General features: G+C 41.4%; 1 protein-coding gene across 1 annotated transcript in view; it reads right to left on the bottom strand.

Annotated features, from left to right (window-relative positions):
- Positions 1-20,483, bottom strand: part of niban1a (niban apoptosis regulator 1a) — a 31,616-nt gene extending 11,133 nt beyond the window's left edge. Inside the window, exons 1-5 of the mRNA XM_083766415.1 lie at positions 20,331-20,483; positions 7,113-7,243; positions 6,568-6,696; positions 5,660-5,777; positions 1,755-1,919 (exon numbers count right to left, since the gene is read on the bottom strand). Coding sequence (XP_083622541.1) covers positions 1,755-1,919; positions 5,660-5,777; positions 6,568-6,696; positions 7,113-7,243; positions 20,331-20,385 — 598 coding nt within the window. The 5' untranslated portion in view covers positions 20,386-20,483. The remainder of the gene's footprint in view (positions 1-1,754; positions 1,920-5,659; positions 5,778-6,567; positions 6,697-7,112; positions 7,244-20,330) is intronic.
- Positions 20,484-21,267: the final 784 nt, after the last annotated feature.

The following is a 21,267-nucleotide window of genomic DNA, read 5'->3' as shown; positions in this document are numbered from 1 at the left end:
ATTGTTTCTCTCTGTTCTAAGAAGAGACCTTGAAACATGAAAGAGCTCTCGTTTGAAAAGGAGTGTGACTCTCTCCAGCTAAGCTAACTAAGTGCCACATTCAAGGATGGAACCTGCACAAAATGATTACATTACCTGTAACATTTGATTCTATCAGTAATTATACCACACAACTCTTTATTTATGAACTTTTATTATAGAAATATATTTGTTATTGTATTGTATATGTCTCTGTTGTTTTCCATGCAACACAATGTTACAACAATAATAAGTTCCCTTGTTGAATACCACCGGAGAGAGACATGTATTTCAGCGCGTGCAAATTTACTTAATGTTAATATCTTTATACAATGATACATACAGTACAGTGGAAGGAATCTACTGTAGCTCTGAACTGAGACATTCCCACTGTGCCTACTGTACAAAATACTACTGTACTGTAGCTGACCAGGTGTGTTACATAATTGTTGTCATTGTCAGATAGATGGAAGACCTAAAATTACATCCTCCAACTCACAACAGTGCCCCCACCCAATCATTCGTTTTTCATACCCCAGCACAAAGCCCTCCCACACACACTTAATTAATAAGACTTAAAAGAGATTTTCATATTTTTTATTATTCTTTCAACAAGATAATTAGTTCGTCTCATTATTTATAAACTCCTCCATGCTTGGTTTCAGTTTAATTTAGCTCTGTGACAAATCATTGATCGTATAACCACAAGTTATGATTCATGACACGTCTGTCAGTGTCTCAGAGCAGTGCAGTTAAATAAAGGCAAATGTCATGAGCTGGTGTGGTGAATCTGTTGCCATGGTGATGGCTGCAGTGAGACACATTTGTAGGCATCAAGCATGTTTCAGGTTCGGTCCGAAATGTTTGGATAATAATAAGAGTACTACAGTAACATTTCATTTTCTAAACCACATGGAAAAAAGTAACACATTTGGGGGTTGTTGGCTTGTAGATCTGCTACATAGCATGTGTGACATGTCATCGACATAGCATAGATCAAAGGATAATTGGAAAAACCCAATCAAAGATCCATTCTTGGCCTGTGCTGTGGCTCAGTGGTCCAGGCACCTTGGCTGGTAATCCAGTCTGGCAGTGTGCCGCGGGTTCGACTCCCGATCCCGACGGCCTTTACGGCATGTCTTCCCCCCCATCTCTCTCCCCATTTCCTGTCAGCCTACTGTCTGTCCCTCCATAAAAAATATAAAATAAAGGCGAAAGCCACAAAAAAAAATTAAAGATCCATTCTTTTTTTTTATAACACCTTTCTCTACAGATCAGACTTTATTATTAAATATTAAATAGTTAAATTTCTAGTTACCGGTAGTATTGTTAGATTATTCTGATTAGCAGTGGGGCTCAGGGGTAGTGGCTGGATGGTAACCGCAAGGTTGCCAGTTCAAACCCGGGCTCCCCCAGAGTTAGTGTCGAAGTGTCCTTGAGCAAGACACTGAACCTATATAAATGCACCATTTACCATTTATATAATAAGACTTGAAAGTGGTGGTTATTTTCCCTGTCAACCTGGCTGGTGATAGTACCGGTATCTCTCTGGCCTTGGAAAAGACAAAGTGCGCTAAAAATGTTGCCCACCCATAGATGGATGAATGGACACATCAACCAACATTGGTATCTTTAGAAACAACGATCTTGCCATTGGCCTAAAAACAGAATATGTTTATCAGTTCTAAGCTGACTTTATGTTGAGAAGAGGGATGTTCCTCTCAGAATGACTGTACCTTGGTTCTGGTGGCGAACGCAGTCTGACAACATGGAGATGAAGCCGGCTTGCTTAGCCTCCTGCCGGAAGCAGAAGTAGGAGTCCCTACGGTAGGGCAGACGCAGGTAGACGGGGAACTGTCCTGGCATACCAGACAGTGGAGGCGCAAACTCCTCCTTCACATCTGTAAGACACAACCCAATGTGCTATTATAGCACTGGTTGAGACACTCTTTACATTTAGGAGGGAGCAACCGACATTGATTGTCAAATAAATGGCAAATATCATACAGCTTGTATCTCTTTATATACCTTTTTTTTTAGCTGTGCAAGTCGCTCCAACATATCAGTGTATCATCAATCTAAAATATTGAGTAATACTGAGTTCTAACAGTGCTCATAACAAACATACTTAAAATCTAAATCGTGTTTTATGTTAAATACTATTAGCCAGCCCTGTGTTTTACACACAGAATGCACTGGTTGCATACACCATGAGACGGCTAATTGCCGTGACACTACAAAATGATTTAATTCAACATTTTGGAACAAAACACTGATGAAAGCTTGGTGGTGAAACATCTGATTATTATATTATTTATATGATAGCCTATATTATTAAATATAATATATATTACACTGTAAAGGCAATTTACATGGCAAACAATGCTTAGAATTTAGCTCGTGACTCCCTATAGTGTCTCCACTCCAGTTAATACACACAGATTACTAGCAAAGCACACATAGAAAACCATCCAGCTTTGGTCTTTGGAGAGTACAGAGCACCATTCTTTTTTTATGTAAGAAGAGTTCATGTTGCCTCATCTCTCTAAAGGTTAGATTTTTTTTTGCATGAGCTGGAACATACACAGTAAAATCCTCAGTGTTCATTTAACTCTTGTGAGAGTATACAAATTTGGCTGTATGGGGTTAAACGAGCACTGATGATTTGACTGTGTGCTGCTTTGATGTTTTAGTGAACCGTACATCCTTATCTAAGAGGAGAGGGAGCTCAGAGCTTGTCCCACAGTGAGGATCTGAAAAACCAAACTCCCACAGTCGTGATTGATCTATTCTAGCATAAAGCAGCTTAGGTAGGAACATGGACGATTTAAGGAAATTGGTATGAGGGTTGTTCTGAGTGGTAGACAGAAGAAGAGAGCATGACTAATCTACATAGAGCAAGCATCTGTTCAGCTTCCATCTCTGTCCCTGTGGGCAAGTCTGAACAAGTGAGCCAATGGTCTTCTTTAGCATCAACAGTGGGACTTTCCCAGAAAAAGAACAAAGCAATCCTTCCATAGGGATGCTTGCTAAATCAGTAGCCTAAGTGTGTGTGTGTGTGTGTGTGTGTGTGTGTGTGTGTGTGTGTGTGTGTGTGTGTGTGTGTGTGTGTGTGTGTGTGTGTGTGTGTGTGTGTGTGTGTGTGCGTGTGCGTGCATGTATATGCATCCATGTCATGTGTGATGTGTGCGTGCGTGCGTGTACCAGGTATTGGGAAATATACCTTGTATACCTTACTATTGTGAGTACTATTTTCCTAAACCCCACAATACAAATGTTGTTTGGATGGTTAACAAAGAATGTTTGAGCCAAGGCCAAGCCAATTTTTTGTGCCCCCCCTTCAAAACAAAAGTCATGTACTCGTACTATATAGGCTACGGGTGGGGGGTCATATATATTCTTCCAGTCCCTGAGGGGGGGGGTCCCGAAAAAGTATTTGGAGGCTGAGGGGGGGTCAAGACAAAATTTAAAAACAAAATCACATCTGCACCACCCCCCCCCCCTGGTGCATAAATAACGACCAGTCCCTTACCATTGGTTTTAGTCTATTCGTTGTAGACGTTCCCAGAGTAGGTTTGTCAGAATTGAGGCCATTAAATGAGCCTTGCAACTGAGTTTAGGAGCTTACTGGTCATCAGGTGTGGTTGAATGGTGTTAAATAAAAACGATGTTAGCTAATGTGTGTGGTGACTTGAGATGTAATTGAATCACATAGTCAAGATAGCATCCTCAACACTGCTATTTGAGTGGTAAGCAAACTCAAAGTAATCAACCTGACCATTAATGGACGATAACAGTCTCTTAGAGACATTTACCTATATTCACATAGTGGCCACTTCACTCTTAAGAAGTTACGTCTGCCAGAGTCCGAACCCTGAGCTTTCCCTTCATTTACCATGTGGAAAACGTCAGCCACCTGACTCAGATAATAGCAGGCATTTGTCATTTACGATAGGGCTAAGTAATTGCTAGCTGCTGGCTATTCACATGTGTGGGCTAGACATTTAGAAGAAATGGTTTCATTAATGAACAGCAACATAATAGCTGCTCATTTTCATATATAAGAGGACATGTGCTGGCCATTACAAGCTGTCATTTACATCATTGTGATCCATGTAAATAATTCATGTAGTTAAGAATTCAAACCCAAGTCTTACAATAGCGGCTTCTTTCTGCCTGTGCCTTTGAGGCATGAGCGCAAAGCCATTACAGCTCAGTAATGGCTCACCTGTTACTGAATGGATTATATTAATAAATATACAGGTGTAATGGATGACGTTAATAAAGGATATAAGACTACAGTTTGTCATACATAAAACAAGACAATCAATCAGCAGAGGACTAACTCTCTCATGCTTTGAATTCTCAGATCACTTTAAAGTAATGAACATTTCAGTTCAACACCACAGGGAATAGAGCGTCGCAGTCCCGCCCCCTTTCATGATGACGCCAGGCCCAGGAAATAGTTCCCAATGCATTTTTCCCATAGACATTTTGAAACATAATTATTTAAAGACCTTTTAAGCGTCGTACAAAGCCAACTCTTGTCGTGACAAATCATGACAACAAACACAATATTTTGGTGTTGTAACCTGCCGTCTTTTTCTACTTTCTAATTCTTTGTTTGGCCCAATTTTTTATTTATTTAAATGTCTTTAAATAAATACTTTCCGAAAAGTCTATGAGGAAAATGAACAGGGATTTATTTTCCGGGTCTCTCGAGGGGGCGGGACTGCGACGCTCTATAGAGGGGACTATGTGTCCAGTCCATTGATTGAATAAGGTTAGGCTGCAGGCATGCCATGCATCTGTTAGAGTTATGGTTATAGCTATGGTCAAAAATAGAGAAAATATCCAATCTACATTTTGTAGATCAACTCAAATGACGTGCCCAACGCAAGGTGGGAAATCAAAATCTTAACGATAATTTGCTTGACTCACCCGCGGGTGTGGCTGATGGCCTGAATAAGTGCACTATCTGCATTCCTGTGTGTATCACTGCAAATGTTTGGCATTCTATATGAATGTACATCACGCATCCACATGTGCAATGTGCACGTGTCAATGTGTGTGTACGTGTGTGTGTGTGTGTGTGTGTGTGTGTGTGTGTGTGTGTGTGTGTGTGTGTGTGTGTGTGTGTGCGTGCTTGCTTGCGTGCGTGCGTGCGTGTGTGCTTGCTTGTGTGTGCATGTGTTAGTTGTCTGTGGAAAAAGCTAAGAGACCTTTGGTTGTACCGTTTGTGGCAAAAGCTTGTAATATCTAAGACAGAAGAAAACCCTTTACCTGTACCTTTCTTATCCTGTCTCGTTCTCCCCCCCCCCCCCCACCCCCCACCTACCACCCACTTTTTTTTACCTGTAAAACTGTGATGTGTGCACAGAATCTTCAGTACTTTTTAATTAAATATATATATATATATATATATATATATATATAATTAAAAGTAAAAACTGTATGTAACATGATTGATCTTCATCATAGTCATTGACTTCTTGAGTGTGAGTAGGTACTAGGTCGGCTTATGTGGAGACAAAAGTGGAGACAGACTACAAGAAAAAAAAGGGCAAAAACCTTTTGTGCTAGGCCCGGCCCAAGGGTACAATAGCGTACAATGGTTTCTTGTGTTTTCTTTTACACTCACTGTTGGTTTCATCTGGGAAACACTTATCCACCATGGCCATGTACTTCTCCTCTGTAGTCAGAACAGTTCCCCCTGTAGGCAGAAGCTTGTGGTGTGGAGGAACCCCTTTCATGAAACTCTGGACAGGAAGAAGAGTAGAAAAAGGCAGCACAAAGAGGCAATTAACAACAACATAAATCCCACTGTGAAGCCTCTGTCTGCCAGGGCTTGAGTGTTTTGCTCTGTTTCTCTTCTAGGGCCTAGGCAGGTATACGGTGGGCAGAGCTGGAGAGATATCAGTTCAATTTGGGGAATCTTGGTTTAAACCCCTTTAAAAGCTTCCCACCAGCAGATGAGAGAAGCTCTTCTCCCACAGGCACCTGTTTTGTTTTTACACTTTTACAAAGCGAAGTTCAATGAGCTTCTGCCCAGTTTTGAGCAGAAGGGCTCCAGTGCTCAACAGCAGAGGACTAGGCCTATATAATATGAATAAAACGTTTATATCTGGTCACTTCCACAACAATTTACATTTCTATCACATATATTTAGATTATTTCTAACTTGCTATTTATTACTTTCTGTAATACATTTTTGTTTTCACGATTATTCCTTTAAATTGTTTGTCTGTGTTTCAACTTTCAAGAACAATAAAATGCTTAATGTATTATTCTCCACTAGGACGGTGTAGCTCTCCAAAATAGAAGATTTATAAACTCACAACAAGCTGCATTGTGTCGCATCAGCTGAAAATAGGAGATCTACAAGCTTTCAAAGCGTTGCATCGCATCACATTGCATCACATCACATCACATGCGACACAACGCAAAGTGAATGAGCTTGTACATTGCATATATTTGCAAGTATAAACCTATATAACGAAGTTGACCACTGGTCTATACAAAGTCCCCTCATTGTTGCTTCACACTCACCTCCAAGCTGTCATGACACTCCAGGCAGTAGTTGGCTCTCACCACCACATACTTCTCCCTCCACTTCCTGGTGTCGTCAAAGTACTGGACCCCCTCTTCATACAGCACCTCCCCCTCCTCAGCACCCAACTGGTAGACACACACACACACACACACACACACACACACACACACACACACACACACACACACAGTTTTAAATATTTGTTTTTGGCTTTATTGATAGTTACTAGTGAAGATAGACAGGAAAGAGGGAGGGAGAGAAGGGCAGAGACATGCAGCAAAGGCCGTCATGAATGGGACTCGAACACGCAACGTGCTGTCAGGCCAGAGCCTACAGTATATGCGGCATGCGCCTGGACCACTGGACCACAGCAGGCGACACACACACACACACACACACACACACACACACACACACACACACACACACACACACACACACACACACACACACACACACACACACACACACACACACACACACACACACACACACACACACACACACACACACACACACACACAGTGTGTCCCTAACCTACCCTTTGTTTGAGCAGTTGAGTGATCTTGTCTTTGTGTTGTTCAAGTTCATCTTCCACCTGAGAGAAGTAGGCTATAGAAAACTGTTTCTTGTAGTATGGACAGAACGCTTTGAGCTCAGCCTCCACTTGGCCTGAAGAGAGAGAGAGAGAGAGAGAGAGAGAGAGAGAGAGAGAGAGAGAGAGAGAGAGAGAGAGAAGGAAATATATCAGCACTGACAGCAATTACGTTGAATAGTGCAGACGAAAACAAATAACAAGCCAGATCGCTTCCAAGTAAGGTGCACTCAGTGGAGCGCAGTGGAGCCAGTAGCTACAACGCTACCTTCCTCTATAATTTTGTCCGTGTGGTGCAGTGCAATTAACCCATTCACTTCCTTGTTTACATTTTCTGGCGTGAGATGCAAAACAGTATGAATGCTCAAATCTCAGAATGTAGTAACGTTCACTTCAAGCATACATTGGCTTTTAGTCTGCTTGTTGTCCTCTGATGTTTCTATTTGTAAAAGAGAAAAAAATGAAAAAGAAAGGGCTAATGAAAGTTACAGGTATGGTGTGTTTTTGAAGTGTGAGATTACCATAATAACAGCAATCCTTAATCATATTCCATTATATTCAGAGCACTGCAGAGGGCGGGTGTGTATGTGTGTGTGTGTGTGTGTGTGTGTGTGTGTGTGTGTCTGTGTCCAGCTGGTGCTCGTTGACGCTAGTTAATGTCAAGGCAATTATGTTTATGCACTGTCAAATACGTCTACATCTAAGGTAGCATATACCTGTAAGTCTATAGACATATTATCCTGCTCATTACTGTGCACAAATGTATTATATATATACACACACCAGTAAGACGCCTTAATATAGGCGACGAGCGACCGCAGGGCTGAGACACTACCGGAATGGTAGTGTCTAATGTCACTTCATTATGTCAGCACTGTCATAGAAGTTAAATTGTCTCATATAAGCATTGTGGTCCAAAAATGAATAAACTGTCTCTGCGATAATTTTTGTCAGGGAGTTTTATAAATCTTTGTTTGAGCACAATATGCATTTTGAGAACCGATAAATGTTCCGCGTGCACGCTGTGTGGCCCCCCACACACAATCATTCTACAGGTGTGGCCCCCTGCCTAATCTAGTTGAACATACACCTACATGTGTATGAGGCATTAACTACTATATTAATAGTTTGATGCATGTTCATCTTCACGGACAGATTTTCCTATCGTTTGTTTGTAAAGACCTTTACGCATGCACTGCATAATTCTATACTATATTATGTTTATTAAATATCCATACATCTAACTTTCATACCTTTGACCTTGGGAGGTCTCCTATAAAGCTCCTTGTTACAAACATAAACCAGTTTATAACATGAAGCCAAGAGAGAGCTTCAAAAGCTCATGGTATCTAGATGTTAAGGGTAACAATTACATGTCATGCTCTGTTTCCCTGAAAAAGACCATAGCTGGCTGATATATGATATAAAGGAATGGGGTATTTTTCTCAGCTTGATTTCTCCACACTGTGTATCCAACAACTTGTCACAAGTTTTGGATGTGCATATATCACTAATTTTCCTAATGACTACACAGTTACTCTGCCTTTTCCTGGATGAAATGGCACAATTTGACTGGAAACGAGACCTGAGCCCATCTTTTACAGTCATTTTCCATTTCGGCCCTGTAAGTATTACCTTTCTCAGACCTGATCGAACACAAAATGACGTCACATTTCACTACTCCAGGTGATCCCAGCGCAATACTGTAATATGATCACTAACACTACATAAGGCAGTCGTTACCACTCATTAGTGTCTTCCTGCTTTGCGTGAGCGAATGCCAGCGCACGTGGCGAACAATCAGACTTTGCGTCTCTTCGTGCAGCCATGCAAGTCTCCCAAGGCCACCAGCAAGATGTGGCATCAAACAGATCCATTTCATAAGCACTCTCTGGCTTGCTTTGTGCTCAGCTCTCTGCATACGTACAACCTCTCTGCAGACCGTCTGCCCATGATGGCTGGCTGTATTGTGGGATGATTATATTATAGAGTCCTTAACACAGAGGATCAGATTACCCAGGAGAAGCAGAGCAAGTGCAGACCACAGGGATACACTAGGCAGGGGCTTTTATTTTGTCAATGGTACCAGATTCTCATTCAGAGTCACATTTTTCTGTTTGTATAACTCAGCTACAGTGCACTCAGAACTCATTATCACCACAGGGGGAAAAAACTATCCGATTCAAATGTGTGCTTTCCCAACATTGAAATGCATAATAGTCTACCCCCTGCCTGTGGGAGTTTACACGCAATAACACATTAATTGACAACAAGCTTAGCGCTGATGTGTGTGACTGTGGCTCATTGTCTGGTGGTGGGGTGGGGTGGGGATGGGTTTACGGCTGTGTGCTATCTCGCTGAATGTCAACAGCATACGTTGTTAAATAGCTACTGTGCTGTAGATAGATAGATCACTATGGAAACACTCACATCACAGTTAAACGAGGGAGGTGAGGACCTTGTCTCGCTTTACTCTACCTGCAGGAAACACAGCAGCCTCAGAGTCTGGAGTTGAGCTGGACTACCGTATTTTAAAATGAAGGACAGCTTAATTGGTGTTATTGAATGGTTATTGAATAAAGGATTTGTGTATGTGTAGAATGTCTAGGACTGTTTTATGGTAATGTGGTGGTCACTGTCACAAAAAAGGGTGAAGGAGATAAAGAGACAAAGAAAAACAGAGAACTAGAAAAGGTTCTCCTCGGAGCACAGGTCTCTGCCAGGTCAGGGAGGTTATTGTGGCCTCCTGGTGGTTTACATTTCACGTAAATCGCAAGCTGCGTTCCTGTTATTTTGTTCAAAATGGACAATGCTGAAAACTTTGGGAGCCAATCTTAGCCAATCAGGATAGAATATGGAAAATGGGACAGATCCGTGTTGATCACGATAGAGATGCTGTGTACTGATTTGCGTGATTTTTGGACCAAATCTGCAGGAGTGGTGTTTTGCAAATTCCGCTTTCATGGTGGCACTATGACAGGTTGATCTGAAAAATGAGGGGCAGAGGTTCTGCTCTGGCATCCAGGGTGAGGGAGTGTGTGTGCACAGTTTGGCAGCGACCGGGCCAATGGTGCCGGGGTCTGGTCGCAGACAGACGGACGGACAGGGGGCAAAACATAGTCTCCCCATGCCTTCGGCCTAGTGGAGACAATAAGAAATGTAGCTATGGAAGGAACAGGGAGACGGACAGGGGGAAACTGTGAAGCAGCTGTGGTGGAACTACAGCGAGGCGGCTCCCCAGGGGGTCTCCTTGTTTTTTCCTTGTCTCTGGGCTGCTAAACAATACCGTCTTTAAAGAGCAGTTCCGCATCCTGTCCCTGTCGGCACTAACAAGGCCATTCTCCCGCTGATCACCTAATCAAAACATTGCTCAGAACTGGAACCTGACCCATATATCGGTTTGGTAATTATTGGATCATTTTGATGAATACATAGTCTCGGGCTCACACCCAAATGATAAACTTTTTTTAATGTTCTCAAATAAAAAATGTAATCAAATCTTTTTTTTGCTGTTGATTACAATTGATTTGACACAGTCAAAACATTGGAAATCAGTGATTTAGGACACCTCCAACATCAGGATCAACATCGGGACCAAAAATCTGGAATTGACTCATACCGCACATTCCATCAGGACCTCCACTCTGGTATGTGTGAATTTTACACTCGCATACAAAATGTGAACTAAGTCACGCACAAGCGCACACACACAGACACACACACACACACACACACACACACACACACACACACACACACACACACACACGCACACACGCACACGCACAGGATATCCTGCCGTCTCCTAAACAGTAACACTGCACTGGGATCCCAGTTCATTCATGATCTTGGTTTCTCTCTATCTCTCTGATGTCTGATGTCTGCAGGGAAAGAGAGACCACTGATTATCTGAAATGACTACCTCATAAACACTCACTATCCCCAAAGACCTTTTCAATAAGGCAAGGCAACACCCATTTCTCCAGAGAGCTGGAATACAGTCAGTGTCTTCTCATATGACTGCCAATGAATGAGGTTCTGGAATGAGGTCATTTCTGCAGCCTGCTCATGTTGCCTTTGTGTTCGAATGGAGCTGAACGTGTCTGTTAGAGAACTTCCTCAATGATCTTAAAAAGCAACTTGACCACCATTTTGTCTTGTAGATATAAGAATTGTCTTATACTGAACAGTTTTTAATGGAAGGACTTTCTATAAACATTCAACAAACATTCAACTAAAAACGCAGAAGAGGAGATTTAGATCTTTATAAAGATGTTGATTGTGTGTTTGTGTGCTGTCAAAATGTAACAGAGGCCGTAGGAAGCATGTCTTAGCAGGCAGCTGTTTCAGATATGCAAGGATTGGGTTACAATATGCCCGTTCAGCTCTGTTGTGCAGCATTTGAATGATGAAGCTTCAGAGCAATAGTAGGATGGCCGCTGGGTGGGAGAACTTCCACAAAGCAAGCTCTTTAGAGTTCAATTTAGTTCACATTTAATCTAGAGCTGGGACTCGATTAAAAAAATTAATCTAATTAATCAGAGGCTTTGCGATTAATTAATCTAGATTAATCGCATTTTAATCGCATATCAATATTCAACCCGAGAACAGCGAGAAACCTTTTTTTTTTAATGTTTTTTGGTATCCCAGTGAATCAACGAATAGTGACTACAGGATACCACTCATTTTCAACATTTTACTGTCATTAATATACCTGTTGTGGAAATAATAATAAAATGTCACCCCATTCTGTGTTGCCTAGAACTGGAGGTCTGAAAAAAAATTAGTAACAGTAACAAGTACATCTCAGTGACATCACAAAGCTGTACTTCATATTGTTACTGTTTTTTGTCAGACCTCCAGTTCTAGGCAATACAAAATGGGGTGACTTTTTATTATTTCCAGTTTTCAGTACTATAGAAAAGCGCCCAGTGAGAAACGTTCTGCGGTGAAAAAAAAGGTGCGATTAATTTATCTGTAGTTAATCGCGATTAATTTTTCTGTAGTTAATTAATCTAAATTAATCGCAATTAGTCCCGGGCCTAATTTAATCTTTGATGTTCTTAATGCCCTGTTGCCTTCTGGAAACACCAGGCGTAATTGTGGAGGCTCTCTTTATGCAAAGCGCCTGCCAGCCTGTATTTGTTTATTATTTTCCCTTTCAATGTAAAATGGGTATGCAAACACAGGCTGGAGGGAGCCAGGAAGTGGTATGAGCAATGCTGTATGGTTGTCAGAGTCAGACTGGGCAACAGATGGTGTACTGTGGGGTATTTTTGCTCTCTTCTGACCAAATCTCTGCCCACGTCATCCATACTACGAGTGACAGTTTCATGGTGAACGACGCCCACCCATCCTTACCAACCGTGTCTATATTTAACTGAACTCATTTAATTAAACCCATGACTAAACTTAACCATACCAACAGTACCTAACCTTAACTATGCCCACGGCCAATCAAAAGCAGCATAGACATGCTGTTTGGACAAAAAGCGGTTGAAAGAAAAGGAATCTGTGTGAAGGGAAGGACAAATGTCAACCATGCCATGCACTTCAGTCATGAGTCATGACATGAATTTTAGGCATTTAGCTGGTGCTCTCATCTGGGAGATTTTTACAAGCAACTTGTCAGATTGTTATATTTAAATATTAAAAGTACATTGCGATGTTAAAGCTCTATAATTAACACATTTTCAGGTGGGTTGCCAATTTCACCCAATCGGGAGATAGTATAGGCCCTACCCATTTATCAGCTTAAATTTTATAGTGTTCCAGTTCCAATTTTGACTGCTCATTTCTTTGTGTCATCACTTCCAGTTTCACTTGTTTGTACTGCATCTGTATGACTTTTATCTACTGATTGGATGAAATTAGTATCCTGACCTGAAAATGCATTTTCGGTTTACTAAAGAGTGAAGAGTTGGAGAGACGGGGAAAGATCCATTGCTTAACAAACATTCTATAGCAATGATCACTATGACAATACAGAGCCATTTATCACTTATTTTGACCTGAGATCAGATTAAAAAAATGTGTGTCTTCTACATCCTGACAGTTTTCTGAATAATGTTTCTATGTCAAAAATAGCAGACCTACAAGCTCGTAGCGTGCCACTCGGTGGCGCGCTATGAGCTTGTAGATCTGCTATTTTTCAATAGCTAACATCAAAAGGGGTTCCCGCCCAGAATGGGTTAAGGAAAGAAAATCCTACCCGTACTATATCTTTAAATACACACATGTACACAACAAAGTCAGGGTGACACATAGCATGCAACACAACCACAGAAGTCGATAAACAGAAGGTATTCAGTCCACGTGCATTACGACTACGAGACGTGACAAAACGAAGGAGCATTACGTCTACAATCTGGGGTTTGTAGGTTGTCAAACAGGGATAAACTCTGAGCAGGTAATAATATATTGGCTGCAAATGTAGTTCAACAAGATGCATTCCAAGAGGAGTAGTTATAGTCAAGTCTGACTTACATCATACGATGTAACCTGAGTCCACCTCCAGACCATTGACACTTATTTGCACTTGGCCAGGTAACTTGTAACCAGTCACATTCCTTTTCAGCATCTTCTATTATGATTTAAAAGGTAAAGATATTATTTATTTGTTCTCTCTCTCTCTCTCTCTCTCTCTCTCTCTCTCTCTCTCTCTCATATCATGATATACTTAACTGAGTACACATTGTCGACTCAATCAGTGCATGGTGAAGGACACAGTGAGTGTTTATACTGTGGATAGGTACTGCAGTGTGACTAGTGTCTACAAAACCCTGTTTCACTGGAGAGACCTGCTCTTCCAGCCTGTTGTCCCACTCTCAACACTGATAGAGCTCAAATTGACATGACAATAGCTGTCCCCATAAGGAGGCACTAGAAAATACACGGCTCTACCAAGTAAGTACATGCAAACACATTCATAACACACAAATAAACTCAAATATAATAGGACAAACACAAATACTACACTATATCCCATGTTTCCAAAACAGACATGTTTCCAACAGGGACATGTCGTCATGGTGTGGTCTCTCTAGGAGAGATGTCTGTGGTTGTCAGAGTGAGTGCCTGCGGGGAAATGAACCCATCACCACATCCATTATTTTTTCCCTACACACAAGTACACAGGCACCACAGACAAACACATATACACAAATACAAAACACAAGCCATGTAGTCTTCACAATATTATGTAAGGGAGGGGGGGTCCCCAGCTAAATGATAGATTGGGACCAAATGGACCCAATACAGGTGTGTAACTCCCAGAGTGTAGAAGTGGAACTCAATGGACCCATGAGACAGATTTTTTTGTAAACAGTAAAACACGAGTAGTTTGGTTCCAGAGATCCCACATATTGGTCTGTGGCTTAATGCATTTTAAAATGGTGGTGGTCCTTGAAATGAAAAATGTTGAGAATCACTGCTGTAACAAACAGACAGATGACACTTGTGTGCTCAGTGATGAGATTTATATGTGATTATGCAAAGTCACCAGCCAGGCAGGCCACACTGATACTATTATTACATTTACAGACAGACCAGACCCAGGCCAAAGATTCCATTCCATGAATGCAACACCAAAATGTTGCTGCTATGACAGGCTATGTGAATTTCCCTCATTGTTACTTCAGGAAATGACTGAGACTTTGTTCAAGTTACTACATGGCAACAATATGTCAAACAAAGTGGGGGGCGGTGTTGTTTGCAGGTGTACAGTGACAGAAACATGAGTATGTGTATTTGTCAGCCAGAGGTTAGTAATAGGGAGAGAGGTTTCTTCCTCCCTGGTATTTACCAGCGATGATATCACACACTGAGTTTGAATAGTTTTTTAGCACAGTAAAGAGGCACCAACCAACCACAGTAAAGCGGCCAACCCAATCCATCGGCTTCACAGATTGGTCGAACCTTGTGTGCAGAACTTCATTATGTTTACATGCACAACATGTCTGTATGTGTCTGCCTGTGTCTCATGTACCTGTATGTTATCAACGTGTTTCAGCCGTTTAGTTGACATCAGATTCAGCGATCCCTGTTTCTTGAAATTTAGTCGTTTGGTCATATAGTGGTGGGTACGCACTGTACGCTTGGTTACCTATATTGTTATAACGTATTAGTACTGTGGTGATCTAGTACTGTGGTGAACCCATTTTCCACCCCTGTGTCAATTATCTAATGTGATCCTGGTCTCTACACACCCTCCGCCAACCTGGGGAGAGCAACGGACTTGAACTCAACTCAACTTGCGCGGTCCCCAAGTAGACTGTAGACACCGGTCTAGTTCACACATTTAGTAAGTGTCCGACTTATTCAGCATTTAAATGAGTAATGCTCACCTGGCTGTCAGTGACTTTTATGACCTGCAGAGCGAGTTTGGTGCTTAAGCGCTGGCATACCATCATAACATAACATCACAACATAGGAACGCCTAGATCTTAACTAGAGTATATTGCATAGTTTACACACCACCACACACAGCCATGCATGCACAATCAATCACATAAACTATACCAAATCCTAGTATAGCTTAGCATGAACTTAACCTACACATAGAGATGACAATATCTGATTATGAACAGCACACATCAGGTCTGTATTCTGTATTGTGGGAGCTCTAGGATACAGACATACAGTAACACATTCATCATGCAAAGAGAAAGACTTAGTGCAGTTGGCCTCCGGGAAACCCACATTCTCATAAGATGATGTCACAGTACAGACTGAATTAGTTCTTTACTGTGTCAGCCTGTAATCTGTTCCTATCTGCAACTTTCTAATTGGGGTTTGGAGAGGATTTTAAGTTAATAATGAGCTATGAGCTTCACGACATTCTGAACTCCATTGTTTCTTGGTTATGGATCTGACCTAACTACACTATCATACTAGAGCTATAGGCTTACATACTCACATACCACATCTCAACTAATATAATGTTATACCTCGCTATCAGTCTAGCACAATAGACGAGCTGACCTGGCCTAAAAATCTGAAACAGCCCACTCAGCAGTTCACAAATCACCAAAATGGTTTACTGGCTTCACCAATAGCGAATGTGTGTGATCTACTTTTTCTATCACAAGAGAATAAATCATTGATCAAATGTATTCTCCAGTCCAGTTTAATTCATAAGCTGGATTTCAATGCATCATGCTTAGGTGACGACCATTCCTTTCAGCCACACCACTTGCATACTTGCATTCAAAACTAGTAGCGCAATGGATGTTGGTTGACTGGGAACAGATTTTGCTCCATTTCCATTGTGTTTGCACACTCAGTCAGCAAGTTGAAGTAAACAACAGGTGGCCATTAAGCAGTGAGTGAGAAGCTTCCTTTCTTTGTGGAGACTGGCAATGGCAGAGATCAGAGGGCTGACGTTGGCCAGTTGGTATGGAATATGAGAGAAATTGTGTAATACTAGAGCTGGAGAGCAAGCAAGCTTAATACAAAAGAAAATGCAAAAAGACCTCAATAACAAAGACTAGGAATGCCTGCTAAATTCACTGTGCTCTGCAGAGACTATGTAGAGATTTGTTTTATTGGCTGGAGCTCGACCATGCATTGACTGATGCCTGTCTTGTAAAACTCCTTTTTACAAGGGGGTGAAGCTTTGTCAAGCAAAACAGGGGTCAACTTAGTGGTTTCGCCATTTGGCTATCATTTGACTCAACGCTGCTCATAAACATGCAACTGAATCATACATTTTCTCCTATGAACCAAAATAATTACAATACCAGCTGTTGCTGAGAAGGAAACAGATGCTGCACCCCACTGAGATACTCACGAATCTCTATATTACTTTTCAGGAAGAAATGTTTCATATGGGTAATAAACTGTTCAGGGTAAGTACTGAGAAGACATGAGGGATGAGTGTGTAAAAGGCTGGTGGATACTGATATCAGACTGTCAGTCAATGGCAGAAACCATTACTTCTCTGATAAGAACTGGCAACACTGGAATCTTGAAAGATGAGACTGACAATATGATCTCTAAATGCAGACGTTCTCTGTATTTGTTTTGGCCAGTCTATGCCATTGGCTCTCAAACATTGTTTTCAGTTTTTCTTTTTAAAACAAACTTCAAATCATTTTTTCACAATCTGAAAAATAAAATGTCAGCTGCTTTTAATCTGTTGACCTATATGTATGGGTGCAGGCAAACAATGTTTAGATGTCAATACATCTTCGTCAGGTCATGAAAAATCCAAATATATTCCCTTGTTTTTTTGTAATCTCACATGTCAGTCCAAACTCTGTGAAGGCCTTAGCATGGGATTCACATCATTTTCATACTCATCAAACCATTCAGTGGCTCCTCATGCTGTCGATGGGGAATTGTCATCCTGGATGAGACCACTAGGGGTGATCAGTCAGAATAACTATATTTGCAGTGACCTTTCCCTCTATAGTCTATGGGGACAAGCAGACATCTAAATTGTAAACCATGGCATACAATGCCCCCTCACTGTAGGATTCAACAATTCAGGCCTATGGTATACCTCACATGCACTCATCAACTTGAGTGGTTTTTGAGGGGCGCTTCTATATCCAGCTTTTGGCTTCTGTCCACAAACTTTGTCCTATACAAACTTTAAATTCCCATTGACAATGAATGGAGAATTTTACGTCATAGTGTGTGAGCAAATAGACAAATTGTCTATTTTACGTCATGATGATGTACGATGATAAGAGCGCCCCTCACTTCACACGGGTGTGATCCCCCCCCCCACATCTGTGTGGACCAGTGCCAATGTTTCTTGAATCACTGAACTCTCAAGTGTACATTTGTATAATGAATGACTATAACAGCCCTCTCTATGTTACTGGAGACAGACTTGCTGACAGTGTGATCACCTCCTGGATTGACATTCTCAGTCACCTGAAGAGAGTTGCTCTTCTACTTTTCCATAGATATCCCTCTAATACCATGAGCAGCATCATGGTCATTGAATGTGCACTTTTGACCACAATTTCCGACCCTATTAATGATGTCTTTCCCATAGATCTAAATCAAGATTTCATTTTATTCACTCACTGTTGCTATTGACACCGTAATGACCGTATCCAGTTGAGAGGTCTTTGTGATTGAAGCTCATGACAGCCACAACAGGGTTGTACCCCTCCCGAGTCCCAACCCAACAAGGGTGGTACCCCACCCAACCCAACATCATGGATTCACTACATCAACTAAACCAAATTTCTCGCCCATCCCCTCCCTCCTCAATGCATGTGCACACACACACACACACACACACACACACACACACACACACACACACACACACACACACACACACACACACACACACACACACACACACACACACACACACACACACACACACACACACACACACACACACACACACACACACACTGCATTTGGTGGATAAAATAATGTTTTCACAATGAGAAATGGTTGTGCTTTGTCATCTCTCTGGTCCAAAAGTCTCTGTTCAATGACTTAGTCTGGACAAAATGGTAGCCAGGAAAAATGGGTCAGGCAGGGAGAAGCAAACACGAAAGCCAAGATTTCTCCCAATTCCTGCTGGAAGAGGCCTTATAGGACCAGCCCTATAGGCTAATTCCACAGTGGTGAGGAGGAATATTAAATTTACGAGATCCGAGCACCCAAAGGGACCTATTATAAGGGCACATGAAAGCTATGTCACATCTAACCTTGGAGCACATAGTCTTAGCCTACTACTTAACTTAGTACAAGAGAACAATATGTTATACTGGGCAATTATTACCATATTACACTCTAAAAACTAAAAAATGTGTCAATTGAACTCAAAGAGTATAAACATGGGACCGGGTGGGTCCATTTTACAGTGTAGAAAAATAAACTCCTAGACTCTTTGGAGATGTTTCTGATATGGGATTCCCCTGAGTCATCACCAGTCACCACTTTCTCCCAGCTGATTATGCCTTTGGGGCCGGGGTTAGAGGCAAGGAAAACATGGATCAGGCAAACGACAAACAATACTGCCCACTGAATCATATGGATATCAAGTTAGTTAACACAGTGTAAGACAAATATTGGAAACTTCACGTAAAATTCCAAAGTAATCTGGTTAGAAATCACTTACACACTCAGCTGGGCTCCACTAATTTCACCAATTTATGTAATACTACAGTAGGCTATTTGAATGTTGCTCAAATGTCCACAGACAGAAAGTCTCAGGGTGACTTCACTCACTGCACTGCACCTCTAGTAATGTTGGCAGAGACCAGGAATCAGGATAGCCACCCATCAGTTCTCACACCTTAGACTATACACACATCACCAGTCACAAAACCCACACATAATCCTAATCCTAGCCTAAACAAGAGATAGGCCTATATATTTTGTCCATTGTCCGTCTCCACCCATATTGCTCAACAGGCACACCTACAGGCGGCAGGCCTGAAGAAAAGAAAAACTGGTACTGGCACTTTTGACTCCCTCACTATCCTCCTGCAGGGCTTGATTATCAGGATTGAGCAGATAAATGCAAAGATAGGCTATAGCCATGTTCTTTTTGTCTAAAACAGCTGCCTGCAGCAAGGCTGGACGAACCATGTTTGCCTTCAGCTATTCTTTATAGGCAAATAAACCTAAAACAATGTGCAAACTGCAAAGGATAGGGCTATTGTTAAAGTATTAATAAAAGTTAATTAACAACGGATTTTTGGACCCATGTCTCCATACCTGAAATAGCCTAATGTATTCCTCAGGTGGTAGGCTATGTCTGGTATAATGGTCATAGGAGACAAAACAAGTCTGACACGTTCCCTAGTTTAGCTGTCTCTGGAAGGAAGCATGCCATACTCCGGGAGGTAAATTACTAAATTCCCTCTTTTCTCAAGTGCATCTCATACTTTTATCTCCACAGAATGAGTCATGGTTTCCCCTTCCCCCTCTCCTAGCAGGCTAAACCCCATCTCCATGAAACACGAGAATGTCTCCGCCGAGCCACACTGACTTTAAAGCAAAGCATATGACGTACGTAGAGAGAGAACACTGAAATGATTTCAAATCTACTGCTGCAAATCACAATATAAAATCATTTATATCAAAGTTTGATTGCCATAAATCAATAAAAATGATCTTTCTCGAGTCATAAGCCAAACCGGCGCCGCTTTGAAGCGCGTCCGGAGACGCGCGTCGCATTACCTTTGATGTAGTTGGATTTAGTTTCATCCAGCAGACCCGACGCGGATATCCCCATGATGCCAGGCTGTCGGGGACAAATTTTAATGTATCCACAGGTATGCTTCACTCCTCAGGTACACACTGTTGCATCGACAGCGAACGAAGAAGACGCCCTCTCTCTCTGTCATTCAATGACGGGCGTGGAGGAAAGGCACGCCAGCTGTTGTAGGTGGTGGCGTAAACACTCATATTCATCAGTCTACTTACTGCCAGCGGCGCCCACCCCAGGTTTGAGAGACTACCGGTTGCTGCTCCCTTGATTTTCATAATTCGGAAAACAGTACCCAAAAGTTACGTATTTCCATGTCGCTTTAACACTAGAAAATAAATATTTTCGGCACTAATAAGTCAAATAAAATCCACCAACATCAGCGAGCGTAGCCTATAAGGGCAACAGGACCACTCTAAACATAGACTGCAGCTTAGAGATAGGGGAGAACGGGGTAAGATGAACCACTTTTTGCTTAAGTTGTCCTGGAAGCAAGGCAAAATGTGATGGCAGTCAAATCTCATGATCTACACATATTTCAGGATGTTCTCTATCAATTGAAATGATGAGTAAGCACTAAGCAGCTATGACAAAGGGCCATGAAAATATGACCTTTTAAAAAAAAACTGGTCATGTGGCTCAATTTGCCCCAGGTAAGGGGTAAATTGATCCAAAATTGAACCACATGATATTTTAATGTAAAGAGCTTAAACTTGAACAGATAATGTATTCACTTATTGAAAATAATTTAATAACAGTTTTCCCTTTTGCAAATAGTCTTATTTATTTGTTTATTTATTATTTAAACAATATAAAAAGATTAAATAAAGTTTGTTATTCAGAACCTTATAATATTTGCAATATTGTTAATACAATATAGAAAATTTGCAAACATTTCCAAACATCCAA

This window comes from Protomyctophum parallelum (assembly GCF_964188405.1).
Source record: "Protomyctophum parallelum genome assembly, chromosome: 6".
In the NCBI taxonomy this organism is placed as follows: Eukaryota; Metazoa; Chordata; class Actinopteri; order Myctophiformes; family Myctophidae; genus Protomyctophum; species Protomyctophum parallelum.
The sequence above is the reverse complement of the archived record's forward strand: the minus strand, read 5'-3'. Positions and strand labels throughout refer to the sequence as shown.